Source organism: Suricata suricatta, chromosome 11 (assembly GCF_006229205.1).
Source record: "Suricata suricatta isolate VVHF042 chromosome 11, meerkat_22Aug2017_6uvM2_HiC, whole genome shotgun sequence".
In the NCBI taxonomy this organism is placed as follows: domain Eukaryota; kingdom Metazoa; phylum Chordata; class Mammalia; order Carnivora; family Herpestidae; genus Suricata; species Suricata suricatta.
This window is the reverse complement of record NC_043710.1, coordinates 59176244-59193325: the sequence shown is the minus strand read 5'-3', so window position 1 is coordinate 59193325 and position 17082 is coordinate 59176244. Positions and strand designations below refer to the sequence as shown.

The 17082-nt window shown below is 48.6% G+C and overlaps 1 protein-coding gene across 2 annotated transcripts; it reads left to right on the top strand.

Annotated features, from left to right (window-relative positions):
• Positions 1-1136: 1136 nt before the first annotated feature.
• KCTD21 (potassium channel tetramerization domain containing 21) lies at positions 1137-16782 on the top strand. 2 transcript variants are annotated; one of them, XM_029956760.1, is made up of 2 exons: positions 1137-1175; positions 13731-16782. In XM_029956760.1, exon 2 carries the CDS (start codon positions 13761-13763, stop codon positions 14541-14543), a length of 783 nt encoding a protein of 260 aa, XP_029812620.1. In that variant the 5' UTR covers positions 1137-1175; positions 13731-13760; the 3' UTR covers positions 14544-16782. The 2 variants fall into 2 exon arrangements, with proteins under 2 accessions (XP_029812620.1, XP_029812619.1); XM_029956759.1 differs by having other exon boundaries at positions 1140-1223.
• The last annotated feature ends 300 nt before the right edge of the window (positions 16783-17082 follow it).

Here is a 17082-nt window from a genome sequence, read left to right as displayed (position 1 = left end):
GACGGTGGGAGCATATTTTCCCTTCTCAGGAACCCACCACAATCACGCATCCCTGCTGGGGCCACCCCTCAAAGACTCCAGAGAGCCATGTCCCCACCCCCACCCCAGGCTTTCTGGAAGGGCGGGCACCAGGCTAACACACTGGGAGTCTCGCGTCTTGTAGGGGGAGAACGTCGGGGCGAGGATGCTGAGAACAGCAGAAGCCCATTCCAAGCGGTTGCGACCTCTTGCCCCAGTTTGTGCCCCATTTTGGTCCCACCCCTCTTTCCAGTTATAACGGTGCACTGGCGCCCAGCCCAGGTTGGGGCTGCGGACCCCACGAAAGGCGGTGAGCCTTATGGTTGAGGGGGAGGGCGGGATCACCTCCAAACACAATTGATGAAAGAGGCTGAAGCCCAGAGAGGGGCAGCTACTCGCCCAAGGTCACACAGCGAGGCCCAAATGCATCTAGACCTCCCTTCTTCCAGCCCCAAACTCTCAGAGCCCTTCGCGCGTGCCCAGGGCTCCCGAACCGCCAGGGTGCAGACACTCCCCACAACCTGCACACACGCCCCGACCTCCTTACCTCTGGGACCCCGGTGGCCCCTGCCTCAGAGCCAGCTCCTGGGTGGGGTGCTCAGGCCTGGCAGGACTAGGCTAGGCCAGGCTGGGTCAGGGCGAGTCCTCTGCTCCCCCTGGAGTGGGGACGCCCTCCGCCAGGTCCCGCTCAGCCGGCAGGGATGCTGCTTCAACTGCAAAGTCCAAACTCCCCACCCAGCTCTGTACAAGCTTATATCCAGGGAGCCCGACTCAGCCGCGCGGCCGCTGGGCTGCGGGACTGCGGGGCTGCGGGACGAAGCGTGGGGAGGGGCGAGGTGCGGGAAACGGGGAGGAGCCGGAGCGGGGGCCACCCTGGGAACCGCCACTCAGGTCGCGTCCCCTTTAAGGCCAGCCGGTCTGAGCTCTAGCGGGGGCGAGGCCGGGAGCTGGAAGACTCACTGCAATGCCTCTTGGGAGATGGAGTTTGCGGTAGGCGTACCGAGCCACAAATCACCCATGGAGAACTACAAATCCCGGAGTGAAGCGCGCGGGTCCCGGCCCGCCACGCCCCTGGGCTGGGCTCCGGCCCTCCTCCCCCCCCTCGCAAAGCTGCGCTGGCCGCCCGTGGAGGGGAGGCTGCAGAGCGAGGGCAGGAGGTGGGTGCGGCGCGGTGCGACCGGAGACTCGGGGCGCAGAGACAGCCGGTGAGGGGACGCGGGCCCACCTGGCACCTGTCCTACTATGAGAGGTCATCTTGCCTGTCTTAGCCTCGCCATTCTCATCTGTGCAATGGGGATGGCAACGCCGGAGGCTGCGGGGGAGGGGGCGCTAGTTGGGGGAAGGAGGCGGAGCTGGTGAAAACAGTCTAGCTGGATGGGGAAGGTTGGAAAAGCCCGGATTATGAGGGTCGAGACTATGGGAGGAGTCTGGTGGGTGGGACAAGGAGGGGCGGAGTCTCTAGGTGTGGAGGAGAGCTCCTGTGAGGTCGGAGGAGCTGGTGGCCAGGGCTGGGGAGTCAGTACTGAGAAAGCCGATAAGGCAAGACTGGTTGGAAAGGGCCAAAAAGCATTGGGGAAAGAGGGGCGGAGACACAGAGACGGGAAGGATTCTTCCCAGCCCTGGAAAGCCCAGGGTCGTCTGCGCGCTGATATGGTTTCGGTAGAGGGGTGCCCGAGTGGGCAGATACCCATGAATACACAGAACAGACACCTTCCTTTCCTTGTGATAGAAATAAAGAGCCCATCCCTTGAACTCAGTGCGTTACGCACATGATCTTATTCAACGCTCATACCCTGTAGAAGCCGCACCGTATCTGTTTACAGGTGAGGAGCAAGAGGCTTAGAGAAGTGAAGTAACCTGCCCAAAACCATGCAGGACTCCTTACTCCAAAGACCCTGCTTTGTTTGCTGCACTTCATGGAGGCAGAGGTTTAATCTGGAGTGGATGGCAGGGAAGAAACAAAAGTTTAGATGTCCTGACATATGCAGGTTGTGGGGCAGGACCAGCTTCAACCTTTCTGAATGCCAACCTGTAAAGGCAACCCTCCTGTGGATATTGTGAGGATGAAATGAGATGGATTTCAGAGCCCTCTGCTTATACATTATAATGGTTGTGAGGAGCAGAAAGACCACAGGAAGAGAGTTGAAATGGAGTGCTTGTGTCTGAGGAAAACCACAAGAGGAAGCCGGAGAGTAAGCTGCGAGGATGAAGGAAAATTCTGGAAGAGGATGGGGGATGGGGGTGGTGGTTGGGAGTTTGCACCAGGTAAGAGAATACTTTGCTGTGCAAATGGGGAAACTGGGTTGTCAGGTCAGGTGGCTTCGCTCCAGCTCGCCTTTCCCTATGCTGTGCCCTAACTGGGCAGCTCACTGCAAGGCCCCTGTCACCTGAGTTTAGAAAGCACCTTTTCCCCCTACAGTGTGGGCTGTGGGGTATTGAGCAGCCTGTGGGCTTAGAGATAGGAACTAGGCAAAACAGCTGAAGATACAGATGTTGGGGACGCCAAGAACAGGGAGGTGGAGGGTGGTGCTTCCATATGGTCCCCAGGGCTGTGAGCCAGTCTTTATCTTGGTGGACTGAGTAGGAGGGTGAGGGGGAGTCTCATCCAGCTTCCTGGGAGACACGTTGCTCTGAACATTGTCATTCTGGACAGTTACCCAGCCATGTTCAATCTATCTCCTACACAGTGGGAATTCCTCCATTTACTTCCAGGCAGTCACCTGGGCTTGGCTGAGACTCCAACCTCAAACTTCAAGAAAGTGTTTCAAAATAAGAAGTTTTTAAGATTCTGGAGGTGGTGATAAACCTCCTTTTTTGTAGATGTCAGTCTGGGGTGAAGAAAATGGATCTGACTAAGCAGGGGAAGAAATTTCTTCCCCTTCCCCTACTCTGCCTACTTTGATGGGGTACAGAGAGGGAAGATATCAGCCCGAACAGAGTGGCCAGGCACCGTCTACCTAAGCAAAGCAGGGTTTTGGTAAAGGGTGAAAATAAAATGTTCTGAAGATATAGAGAAGGAAGAAAGGAATTCCAGCTGAGAGGATTGGCAGATGAATGGGATTTTCCTTCAGAGTGCAGGCAGAAGGGGTGGCAGATAGCAAATTGCAGACATCAGAGAGGGCCTGGCATGGATAATAATAGTGTCTACTTCATCTATGAAATCAACATGCATAAGGTGCCTCACACTGTCAGCCATTATTCTCGCTGCTGTTGCTATGATCGCCGTCTGTCCAGACTTGGCCAGGCCCACACAGCTGGTTGTCAGAGCCTAATTCAAACCACAGGTGTAGGTGATGCCAAAGTCCCTCGGGTTCTTTTTGCCCACCCACAACATTCCTGACCCCCGGAATGGGCCCCGCTTTGTCAACATGACTGGAGTTTCTTTCCTGCTGTAGGAGCAGAGAGACTCTAGACTCTGGAGGAGGCAGGGGGAACAAGGCCTGAACAGCCATCTTCTCCCAGCCTGGATCCCAGTATAGAGACCAGCAGGCCTAGCGCTGCGGTTTCTGTGAGCGGTGGGTCCGTGGAGGGAGACCATCGGGTTTAAATTCTATCCCCTCCACCAACTGTGGGCTATTTTAGCTTAGCCCTGGTTGGCTCCCTCATCCTCCAAAGCACAGCAACACATGGAGAGGAAAATTACCAAATTATAGTGCTTCTTGGTAGTAGTAATAACAAATGTGTTTATTGAACCAAGCTGGTTTTGGGGTCGGGTCCCTAACTGGAATTTTACATCTATACTCCCATGAGGGAAGAATGGTTTTCTTCCTTCTTTCAAAATAAAAATATTTTTAGAATTTCCAAGGCTACAGATAAGTTTAAAGAATAGCCTTTCACCTACATGCACCAATTCACCCTTTGCTGATTTTCCTTTTACACACACAAACATGCATACCTTTTTGCTACACTACTTACAAATTACAGATATCTTGACACTTGATCCCTAAATCTCTTTAAGCAACTCATTTACTCTAGATAGAGCCTCTTCTACCTGTATAAATTTGGTTATTTTATCAATGATTATTTAGGGTTTGGTTTGGTTTTGGTTTTTTTCCCCCTTTCTGGCAATATTGTGTACTTCTTATTGTATCCCATCAGGAGGGGTATGATATCAGGGTCCTACTATCCATGAATGCTAAATTTGATTGTTGGTTAAGGTCATGACTGCCTGATCTCTCCATCGGTGTCATTTTTCCCCTTATCATTAGTCTTTGCAGTAATTCTTTGAGACTGTCGACTCAGTAACCTTTCACTACATCCATTGATGATCCTTGCCCATTGCAACATTGAAAGTTGCAAAGTGGTAATTCTCTAACTATGTCACTACATCCAGTAACCTTTCACTACATCCATTGATGATCCCAGTAACCTTTCACTACATCCATTGATGATCCTTGCCCATTGCAACATTGAAAGTTGCAAAGTGGTAATTCTCTAACTATGTCATTCTTCCTCTATTTATTAGCCTGTATTCTTTGTTACAGAATAATAACTTTTTCCACTGTTTGTATGTGTCTTTCCCTCCTTTCCCTGTCTTTTTTTCTTTTTGGAGTAACACACAGTCATGATTTTTTTTAATTCAATGTTTTATAACCCATTATCATCATAAATTTTTTTGGTATTCAAATTATTCCAGATTTGACCAAGGACAGTCCCTTCAGGACAGCTCCTGTGTTTTATTTTGTTTTAATTGAGATATGATTGACATGTAACATTGTATTAGTTTTAGGTGTACAACATAATGATTTGATGTATGTATATATTGTGAAATGATTATCACAATAAATTTAGTTGCCATCCACCACAACACATAGTTACAAAAATCATATTTTTCCTTTGATGAGAACTTTTAAGATCTTCTGTGTTGTTTTGACAGGATCGAATTCATCTTTAATTGCTTCTTTGCTGTCTGGCAAGAGATGGTCCAGGCTCACTTTGCACTTTTTCTGTCAAAGTCCTGGAACCATCAATTTCCCCCAGGAAACCCTGGTTTCTTTTTGTCAGAGATGACATTTAGAAACCAAGATCTGGAGTCAGGGGTGCTCATTGCTGCTAGGGTGCTACTGGTAGGCTCTTTGAGTGAGCAGAGTCAAGAGATGATGATTGGATGGATGGGCAGACACAGAAGTTAAGTATTCGTAGATTTAATGTTGTTACAACTGGGCCTCACTGTGTAGAAGGAATAGATTGCATGGCAAGTAGTTTCATTATGGAAGCTCAATGGGCAGTAATGTAAGAAACTGCACAGAAAGCCCATGCCTATTTTAAGACTCTGTAAGTGTACAGACTGTTGGCTAAAATCTCTGTGGCTGGGTTCAGTCTCTTGCTCAAGACCCAGATCAGAGGAGACCCCAGGCTGCCTCCAAAGGACTGTTCTCTGAGCAGTGTCCAAGCTCAGAACCTCCGACAGGCCATGAATTAGAAATCAAGAATGCCCATGCGGCGCTGGGCCATGGATTCATTCCCTCTGCATGGGTGAAATAAAGATAAGGTGATCTTTTCTGCCAGGGTCCCAGAGTTGTTGTAAGGATCAATATATATTTATTTGTTTAATTGCTAATCAGTCTTTTCAGAACATGTATTAAAAATTTCCCTCTCCTTTTTATTGTTTTAATACCATAGTTTGTAATGCCATTGGTTTGTAATCCTATGTACTATGGTACTAGTAGTTACTAGTTATCTTAACTAGCAAAGTAATTACTCTTTTTCAAATATTCTTTCAAGTTATCACTCATGAATTCTTCCAAAGTAAGATTTTAATCTTTTTTTTAATCCTTTGAAAAAATACTATCAGGATTTGGATTAGGACAGCATAACAACTGTAGTTAATGTTAGAACAAGTTGAAGATATTTCATCTCTTTCAGAAGCATTATGAGTATTCCAATCCTGTTTATGCTCCTTAATAAAATACTGTTTTATATTACCAGAAGGGACACGGGCTTTGGAGAGGGACCTCATCTGGAGTCCTAGCTCTTCTGCCTCTCGCTGTGTGGTCTTCACTGCGCTGTGCATCAGTTGTATGATCCTGACAATTAGGATAACACTCGTACCTACGTCACAGCAGCAGTGTAGTGTTTTAATGAAACAAGACGTGGGAAAGTGCCTCACGTAGCTCAGGGTGTGTCCTTGGTTCTCGGAAACGTTGATTCTCTATGCCCTGGTCTTTATATAGGTCAGAATCAAATTGGGATGGCTGGTGTAAGAGCACCTGCTTAGAGATGGGAGGGGCACGACTGACAGATCCCCCCCAGGGCCTTTGTTCACAGCCCAGACTCTGCATTTAGACAGGTCTAGACTTGAATCCTGGCTCTGCCACTGTTTGGGGCAAGTTCCGTACCTCTTGGAGCCTGAGGTTCTCATTTGTAAAGTGTAGATAATACTTTTCTTGAAGGGGTGTTATGGGGCTTAAATGAGCTCATGTGTGTAACACAGGTAGCCAGTGTGGTACACAGCAGGTACCCAACGAGCATTAGCTGTGCCCTGCATGAGGCCTGCCGGGGCACACGGTGTCTGGACCGCGTTTTAAGGTAGGACTCCAGAGCAATGTCTTGGCTGCCCTTCCTCACAGGACATCTGCTCTCAAAGAATTCTATTTTCTGTGTCACAGAAAGGTACAGGTTGCAGCCAGGTAATTTCCAGGCCGCAGACTAGAATTGCCCTTTACATGGTACCAGGCTAGACCTCAAGACCCCCTCTCATTTGGGCCACAGACCATTCCAGAGAGGAGAGAATTCCAGTAGCAACTGGGCATGTCCTCCCCGACTCAGGCGGTCTGGGGAATCACATGCCATAATTTCCTGGTTGATGGTTTGATGCCGGTCCTTTTCTCAAACAGGGAAATAGGGCTGATCTCTTTCTTGGTTTTTTAGTTGAGAGGCAGGCTTGGAAAGCCTCCTGCTGAAGAAAAATAATCTGTTCAGAAACAATGGTGGGATTTCTTTTCTCTACTTCCTGGTCCTGTGTGAGTTCATTCATCCTTTCTCTTCTGGCTTTAAAAGCCTGGGTTTTTGTGTTTCGTGGCTTTGTCATTGGTCATCATTGGCTGCCGTTGAAATAGAAGGGCTTGGGCTTCTCATTGGACTTGTCTTGTGTTAGCCATGGAGGTGGTCTTGGCCATCCTGGGGTCCTGTCCCCACTTCCAATCGATGGGAGTGGCAGAGCCCCAGGCCAGCCGTGGGCCCACCACCCGAGGACACTGTCCGTCTGGTCTGGATGGAGAATAGGGAATGTGCATCTCTCACATTGAGACCCCGTGGTGGGAAGAAGGAATGATCACAGGTGTTGGACTCACACAGAGCTGGATTCAGATCCCAGCTTCTCCACTGACTCCTACACTCTCTGAGCCTCAGTTTCCTCATCTGTAAAATGGAGATGATAACAGTCTCTGTCTCACGGGGTGCTTATGAAGACATTGCATGAGGAAATGAGAGAATGCATGTGTAGCATTTAGAACAATAGTATCATTTTCTGTATGTTTCTATATGTTTTTCTTGCAAATAAATAAAATGCTACCAAGCGTTACATGAAGCTCCTCACATAGTGAGAGCAGGAGGTATGTACTAGTGGTAACCATCTTGCCAGGCAGACAGACTGCAGAGCAGTGTTTTAAAGGCTGCTTCAGAGATTCTCAAACTTGTTTGAAGCTATTGCAGCCTTTTATTGCTGTCACAGCTCTGCAGCCTGAGGGGCTGAGAACGGGCTCTCTGCTAGCTGGCTGTGTGTCCTGAGCAGTCACCGGTCTCCGAGTCCCCTTTCCTATCTGCCAAACAAGAATGATGCCTGCTTTGTAGGATCACTCCAGTAATTTAAAAGGCTGATGAGTGTAAAGGCCTTGGATGTAGTAAAACACCCAGTAAATGTTCATTCGCTCCCCCCCGCCGCCCGCCATCCCCATGACACTAGCACCCACTGTGTCCTAGGCAGGGCCTGTGCTCTCAAGGAGATCACAACCTAGGCAGTGGTTTTCAAAAACATTTTTTGTCACAGTATGAAAGCATACATTAGATCACCATCCATTTCATGCACAAACGCACACAACTGGAACAAAGGTTACCCAACAATATGGGTAGCTGGTCACAACCCACCATGTTGATTTCATGACACAATCCCAATCTTGATTCTTCTTCCAGTTTAGGAAGTCATAATTTACATATAGTGAAACTCACCCTCTTGAGGTATACTGTTGTGTGAATTTTCATGACTTTTATAACAAGTCCTTTGACTACCACCACATCAAGACATAGACTATTCCCATTACTCCAGGATATTCCCCCTTTCCCTTTTTCTAGCCAGTCCTTCCCCCAATCCAGGCCCTAGGAATCACTGGGCTGATTTCTGTCTCTATAGTTTCACCTTTTTTAGAATGTTACATAAATAGGATCACATACCATGTAACCTTTTGAGGCTGGCTTCTTAAGGTAAAGCTTTTGAGATTCTTCTGTTGTGGTCTATGCCAGTAGTTAGTCCCTTTGTATTGCTGAGTCATATTCCATTATATGTGATTGTGTGACAGTGTGTTTACCATTTACATTTTAGTTTCCAGGTTTGAGCAATTATGAAGAAAGATGTTATAAATATTCAGGTACAGGTGTTTGGACATATGTCCTCATTTCTCTGGATACATAACGAGAAGTGGGATTGATGGGTCATGTGGAAACTGAATGCCAAACTGCCTTCCACAGTGATTGTACCATTTGGCATTCTCACCAGCAATGCAGGAGACTTTCACTGCTCTATGTAGTCAGCAGCATTCAGTATGGTCAGATTTTTTTTAAGTTTATATATTTATTTTGAGAGAGAAAGCATCCCAAGCAGGCTCTGCACTGTCAGCACAGAGCCCAGTGTGAGGCTTGAACTCATGAACCATGAGATCATGCCCTGAGCTGAAATCAAGAGTTGGGTGCTTAACCAATAGAGCCACCCAGGTGCCCTGCTTTGGTCAGATTTTTTGTTGGAACCATTTTAACAAATATACAGTGGTGTACCTATTTGTCGTTTTAAGTTTCTTTTTTTTTTAAATAGTTTGTCAAATTGGTTTCCATACAACAACACCCAGTACTCTTCCCCACAAGTGCCCTCCTCCATCACCACCACCTCTTTTCCCTCCTCCCCCTGTCGTTTTAAGTTTCATGTCCTTCATGACTACTGCTGTTGAGCATTTTTTTTCAAGCGGTTATTTGTTATCAATATGTCTTCCTTGGTGAAGTGTGTTCAGATCATCTGCCCATTTTTCATTGGGTTGTCTGTTTTCTGAGTTTTGAGAGTTCTTTCTATATTCTTGTTAACCTTTTATCAGATCGATGTTTTGCAAATATTTTCAGCCAGTGTGTCTTATTTTCATTTTCTCACACTGTCTTTTAAAGAAGAATTTTTCATTTGGTGAAATCCATTGTGTCAATTTGTTTATGGTTTGTGCCTTTTGGGTCCCATGCAAGAAATGTCTGCCTAACCCAAAGTCGTAAAAGTTTTCTCCCTGAAGTTTTAGCTTTCAAAAGATTTTACCTATAGGTCTATGATCTGTTTGGAGTTAATTCTTCCTATATGGTACGAGATATGGGTTGAGATTCTTTTTTTGCACGTGGATGTCCAGTGATCTGCACCTTGGAAGAGGGCCATGTGCACAGCAGTTCATAACATGATGGAGTGGTGGGCACGGCCAGGTGGGCTGTACAAAGGACCAGGAAGCTCAAGAGGAGAGCTGTTAACCTAGTGGAGATCTAGGGAAGGCCTCCCAGAGGCAGTGGCTCATAGGTGGGGCCTTCAAGGTTGACTGCAGAGAAGGTGGAGAGGGTGGTGCAGGGAGAGCAAAGGCAGGCAGGTGACAGCATGAGGATGTGTGCAGTGCCATCTGGAGTGCCGGGACACAGAGTGTGGGAGGGGCTGGAGGCGAGCTTGGAAGAGCAAGGTGGTCTGGCCAGGCAGTAGTGCTCCTGGAAGACTGAAATGGAAGGCGGGGAGGAAGAAGGCAGGGAGCCAAATAAGTAAGGAGAGCAGAGGTGAAGCCAGAGCTCTGGGAGTGCTTCAGGGATGCATTCGAGGAGATGGTAAGAAAACTTTCAGGGATGAGGACTCAGAGCTGCCTCCCGGATCTTGGGCTCAGGCAGTTGGGTGGCTGAGAAGAGTTCACTGTGGGTTTAGGGGAAGAAGAATTCTGTGTCAGGCCTTCTGGTACTGGTAGAACATCAAGGTGGAGATGCCCAGGAGACAGCTGAGTATACACAGGGAACTGCAGCTCAGTGAGGAGGGTTCATCCCCACCTGACCACAAACCCTTCATCACACAAAGCTTCTCAGCACACACACCCCCGCCCTGAGGTGCCGGCTCCTGTCTTCATGTGTCCTTGTGCCATTTACACGGGACCTGTACACCTGTGATGGTGGACACACTGGCACTGCTGCTAGAAAATGGGGGCCTGGAGGGCTGAGCTCTGTGACTTGTGGGCATGGAGAGAATACCACACAGAGCACCCTAGACTGAGGGAGGAGGCAGGAAACCTAGCTTCTAACCAGCCTCCACCCCCGACTGCTGGCAGCTCTCTCCCCGATGATGACGGACAGAGCACAGCTCGGGGACAGAGGCGGGAAGGCAGGTGCCCTGCTGCTTTTGCAGGCAGAGAAATTGGAGTTTGGGTACCCACCCAAGAGACCCCAGGTATGCCAGGTGTGGCTCCTGTCTCTCCCCCCTCTCCCCCAGTGCTCTGAGCTCCTCAGCACTAATGTACAGAGGAGATATGGGGTCTGTGGCCCACACAAAGGTCGGCAAAGACAGCCCAGCCTCCCTGATGCCTGAGCCTGCTCTTTCCATGAGTTACTGGATAGAGCCAGGGCCTTAAGTCAAGGAGATAAGGAACCGCACTGTCTGGCTTTGGCTCAGGTCATGATCTCATGGTTTGTGAGTTCCAGCCCCACATGAGGCTCTCTGCTGTCAGAACAGAGCCTGCTTTGGATCCTGTCCCACCCCCCACCCTCATGCTCTCTCTCTCTAAAATACACATTTTTTTTAAATGTTTTATTTATTTTTGATACAGAGAGAGACAGAGCATGAGAGGGGGAGGGTCAGAGAGAGAAGGAGACACAGAACCAGAAGCAGGCTCCAGGCTCTGAGCTAGCTGTCAGCACAGAGCCCGATGCGGGGCTCGAACCCATGAACGGGAGACCTGACCTGAGCCGAAGTCGGAGGCCCAACCGACTGAGCCACCCAGGCGCCCCTAAAATACACATTTTAAAGTCAGGTAGAGAAAGATACCATATGTTTTCACTCATATGTGAAAGAGGAGAAACTTAACAGAGGACCATGGGGGAAGGGAAGGGGGAAAAAATAGTTAAGGAGAGGGAGGGAGGCAAACCATGAGAGACTCTTAAATACTGAGAACAAACTGAGTGTTGCTGGGGATGGGGGAGAGGGGGAAATGGGTGATGGGCATGGAGGAGGGCATTTGTTGGGATGAGCACTGGGTGTTATATGGAAACCAACTTGACAATAAACAATATAAAAAATAAAACATTTAAAAATTTTTTAAAGAAATCAAGGAGAGAGACTAAAAACTAACATATGCAAATTACTACCTAGAAAGAAAGGAAGATTCTGGAAAGAGGCAGGGGTGTCGCTGGCTCCTGGGTCCATCTCCTGCCTGGGCCTCTGCAGAGAGAATTGAGCAGTCTCAGCCCTGAAGCCAGAGCAGGTCCCCGCAGCTGCCGGTCTCCACACAGCAGCCGCCCCTTCCGCAGCCCTGGCCCCACCCCTTCAGTGGGACCTCCCCGCTGTCTCGCAGCCCATCTGCTCCAGGCTTCTGCTGCTGGTTTTGTAACTTCACCATGGCTTGTTTGTCTTCAGACACTCCAGATGGTTAATGCCTTTCTGCAGCATCAAAGTATCTTCCCCATTAGATGAGGAAGGAGTTGTGAGGTGACCGCCTAGACTTGGGTGGGGCAGCTGAGCATCTCCTGCCTCCATCCTCTGGCACGAGTCTCCATCCTCTGGAGTAAGGGGGTCTTGGTGCAGCCAGCCTCCTCAGAAGGCAGGCGTGGTGAGGCTAAGTGCTCTAGCCTGCTCCCCACCCTTGCCGGGTGACTTTGGGGAGGTTCTCCCATGTGGACAGTAAGCATGCCAGAATCCATTCCTGACCTGCTCCTACAGCTCTTTATCCATCTCCTTTGTCACTGCACCCTCACTGTGTCTTGTCTTGGTCTTCCTGTCAGCCTTTTCTTTTTGAGGGCAGCACTGGGGCCAAATCTCTGTGGCCCTCACACCCAGCATCAGGGAAGGATTGCTTAATCTGTTTCACAGGTGGGATCTTGGGAAAGTATGTTGGAAGCTGAGAGGGTACATCCCTTCCTGTCTAGAACCTTAAAGAGAAGTTAGACTCCAAGACTTCAGGTTGAAGGAGACTCACCAGCCTTAAACACTGGAGGCTGCAAGATAGCTGGGAGAGGGACTTTGTTAAGAAGTAGGTAGAGAACAGGTAAAGGATGCTCCATGCAGAATCCTACGTTTGCACTGAAACTCTAATTTTTCAGAGGTGGCTGGGGTGCCATCATGATGGGAAACGGCAGGCCACCAGGAGCCAAGAGCATCTTCATGGCAAGGCTAGTTGTCACAGGAGAATGAGAGTCCAAGAAAGCGTGTCAGAGTCCAGAGAGCTGAGTGGCCCATTGTAAGCCTTGGGAGATAGATGAAGATGGCACTAATCTATAGCTAGCATTGTAAATTCCTTGAGACAAAACAATAATAAGATGGCATCATTGGTACAGCAGAAGGAATGTGGGCTTGGAGACCTAAATCTCAGAGCATTGGCTAGGTACTTAGAAGGTACCAGTATTTGGCTAGTAAGCATTTCCGTATTTTTCTCTCTCACATAAAGGAACCTAGGTTTGAAACCTGGCATGGCCCTTCACCTCTCTGAGCATGGGGAAAGAATCCTGATGGTGTTCCTCATCTGCACGATAGGAATGGATGGTGGTATTACCTAAATCAAAAGATGTACGAACATTATGTAAACAAGTGTGTGTAAGAGCAGGTAACAGAGCATTTAGTCCAAGCACATTTTCTTCCATTCCTTAGAACAGTGGTTCTGTGTCTTAACTGAACATTTAGAATCACCAAGCGTGCTTTTAAAAAATACCAATGCTGGGGTATTAAAGACCAATTATAATAATCTCTGGAGGGTAGAACCCAGGCTTTGTTTTTTCTTTCTTTTTTTTTTTTAACTCCCTAGTGAACCTGCTATGCTTAGATAATGTGGCAATTATCAGCCATCCATTTATTCATCAAGCATTAATTCATTTTGACCTCTAGGACTGTAGGCTTGATCTACAATGAGTTGAGAACTGTACATACATTGATGCTGTGGTCTGAATGCTTGTGTCCCCAAGGTTCCTATGTTGATATCCTAATCTCCAGTGTGATGGATGTAGGACCTTTGGGAGGCTACATCTAGGCTATGAGAATAGAGCGCTCCATGAACACGATTAGTGCCTTTATAAAGAGACTTCAGAGAGCTCCCTTGCCCCTCCTGTTACATGAGGACACAGTGAGAAGATGACCCGTACTGGACACTAAATCTGCCTACACCTTGATCTTGGACTTTCCAGCCTCCAGAACTATGAGAGATAAATGCTTACGCCACCTGGTCTATGGAATTCTTTTATACCAGCCTCAACAGACTAAGACACCAGATATGGTTGGGTAATTTCTCACTTTTCTCCCTCTCTAGGACTACTTTCCAGCACCCCAGCCTCCTGCCATGTCTGACCCCATCACACTGAATGTCGGGGGGAAGCTCTATACGACCTCACTGGCAACCTTGACCAGCTTCCCCGACTCCATGCTGGGCGCCATGTTCAGTGGGAAGATGCCCACCAAGAGGGACAGCCAAGGCAACTGCTTCATTGACCGTGATGGCAAAGTGTTCCGCTACATCCTCAACTTCCTGCGGACCTCCCACTTGGACTTGCCTGAGGACTTCCAGGAGATGGGCCTGCTCCGAAGGGAGGCCGACTTCTACCAGGTGCAGCCCCTGATTGAGGCGCTGCAGGAGAAGGAGGTGGAGCTCTCGAAGGCTGAGAAGAACGCCATGCTCAACATCACCCTGAACCAGCGTGTGCAGACAGTCCACTTCACCGTGCGGGAGGCACCTCAGATCTACAGCCTCTCTTCCTCCAGTATGGAGGTCTTCAATGCCAACATCTTCAGTACCTCTTGCCTCTTCCTCAAGCTCCTTGGCTCCAAACTCTTCTACTGCTCCAATGGTAATCTCTCCTCCATCACCACCCATTTGCAGGACCCCAATCACCTGACTCTTGACTGGGTGGCCAATGTGGAGGGCCTGCCAGAGGAGGAGTACACCAAGCAGAACCTCAAGAGGCTCTGGGTGGTGCCAGCCAACAAGCAAATCAATAGCTTCCAGGTCTTCGTGGAGGAGGTGCTGAAAATTGCTCTGAGTGATGGCTTCTGCATCGATTCTTCTCACCCACATGCTGTGGATTTTATGAACAATAAGATTATTCGATTAATACGATACAGGTAAAAGGACCCCAGCAACACTAGAAGGGGGGCTCCCAAGAAGCTCCATGTCAGCCAGAGAGTGACTCGCCAGTGGTGTGAGGCAGGGCGCTATACTAATCTGTATTAATCGCGTAGCAGGACTTGATTCCCCCCCACAGTGCAGTCTACCTGTAGGAATCCATGTGTCCTCTCAATGGAGCTCCCTTTTCCTTGCCACTTTTGAGCTACAGGGGCAGTTTGTCAGAAGTGAAGGGTCTGCCAGTGTGTCCTAAAAGAGCCCACAGGAGGGCTTTCTGGCTACAGAGGAACGGCGAGTTTTCCACAGGCTCCAGCTGTCTCTGTATCACTAGGCAGTGCCTCACTTAGCCGTCTGTGAAAGGAGCCCCTGGTGGAGGGGAAGGGGTGAAAACAAGAGGCTCCCTTCAGTTTCCTAGGATGTAACGTCACTGGGGATTCCCGTCCTGCCTGCTCCTCTTTCCCTAGGATGCAGCCAGGACCTTGGACTTGTTTGCCCATGGGCAACCATGCTTGGCTGGCTTGGAAATGCAGTAGATTTCAGAGTTGTCTTTTGGCCCCCCCACCATGGTGGAGAGATATGGGAGCTGTGGCATGGCCTAGAGGAGCGAGCATCCAGGCAGGGTTCAGAAGATGGGGACATGCCTCTGGACTGAGCCAGATGCAGACATTCGGGATTTCTCACGTCACAAGTGAGCCACTGTCCCTGTGAAGATTTTAAAGTACCTGGAGCCACTGTAGTGAAAGGCATTTCATGACATGAACTGTTACGTGACCTGTAATCCTCTCCCCAAGAATTTGAAGTATCATTGAAAGAGGTCATTTTAAACGAATAATATTATGGACTCTCAGGGTTGGAAAATAATTTAATGGTCGCTTAGCCCTGGCCCCCAGCACACCCCAGCCCATGTGGGGCTAAGCGCCTCTCCCCAGGACCTCCAAGTGATCACATTCCTGCTTGCATACTTCCAGCAACAGGAAGCTCATCAAGCTCAAGGCAGCCCCTGCCATGGTTGGCCAGTGCTGGCTGTTAGAAAGCCCTTCCTTATATTGAACGAAAAGCTTTCTTCCTCTCCCATTTTCTAGTCTTGGATCTAGACCTTCCTTGTCACCCAAATATGTATTTACTCTTTCAGAATAGTCACCACTTATTCTGAAAGTAGTATTACTCAGAATTAGGATTCCCCCTGGGATTTGTCCAGAACCAAGGTTAGCCCCCTTCCCATCCCTTATAAGTCAGCCCCATTTTGTGATGGCTTTGCTTTGTTTTGTGACCCCCATTTCACCCACCTCCTCACCATCTGTGGCTCCGCATAGCTTTTGACCACCTCCTATTGGAGGATAAAGATTTGTTGCTCCAAGAAAGTGTTGTCAGATGAAGGAGACCAGGATTTAGTGGGGCGGATTGCACCAAGGAGCACCGGAGTTACCATAACACTGCTCTCAGAGTGAGTGCCCACGCCCTAGGACATTGCTCAGGAAGAAGTGGGCTTCCACTGTGATACTGTTTCTGGGCATAACCAACCTGTGGACCTAAAGTCCAGGGAAAGATACCCCATGCCACCACTTCCGAGGGGGTGATGAACAGTGCAGGCCTCAGAACTGCACATTATGATTCATCCCTGAAGTATGGCCTTGGAAGTCCCAGAATCATTGGGCAGGGGCCCTCAGACAAAACCAAGGAAGCCCAGTGACACAGGCACCCACAAGAGATGGGCTGAGGAAGGGGCTTCCTATAGTTAACACCCTGGCAGCAGGGAGCTTGTATGCTCGGCTGTGGGCAAGGCTGCATCCGTTAGGTAATAAAGGCCTTTTCCCCCTACAGTGGGACGCAGGAGTCTCTGACAGCTGTCCCAGGCCACCAGGCCAATGGTACTCGGGAAGGTCACTCAGAACCCAGGTTAGAACAGACACAGCAGAAGTTGTGACCACAACAAAACAGTTTAAGGAAGAAATCTTGTAAATCACCACTGCCCTTTTCCTTCTCTGTAAAAAGTATCTTTCTCCATCTTCTCGGTGCTTCTTAATTCACATGGCTTGACGTTAGAGAAAGTAAAGGACTTGTGAAGCCACTAATGTGCTGTGTGACTTTGTGCAAGTCACTCACCTCACTGAGCCACTTCCATTTCTTCATCTGTGAAATGGGCATAACAGTAATACATAACCCTACCTACCTCACAGGGCTGTTGTGAGGATCAATTGAAATAATGTATATGAGAATACAATATAAATGATAATTGGTGTTACTATTTTGTGTCTGCTTATAAGGGGGGAAAATGCCCTGGCCTTGGAGTCAGGCTGACCTGAATTTGAATTCTGGCTCCATCAGTGGCTGTGGAACCCTGGACCAGTCACAGGGCCACTCTGATTTGTTTCCTCATGAGATAACACCACCACCTCCTGACATTATATGACTTAAATGTGGAGTATGTATTTACTCTTTCAGAATAGTCACCACTTATTCTGAAAGTAGTATTACTCAGAATTAGGATTCCCCCTGGGATTTGTCCAGAACCAAGGTTAGCCCCCTTCCCATCCCTTATAAG

What these genes read in the sequence shown, in the direction of transcription:
- KCTD21 (XM_029956760.1), top strand. Translation starts at nt 13,761, where the DNA reads ATGTCTGACCCCATCACACTGAATGTCGGGGGGAAGCTCTATACGACC.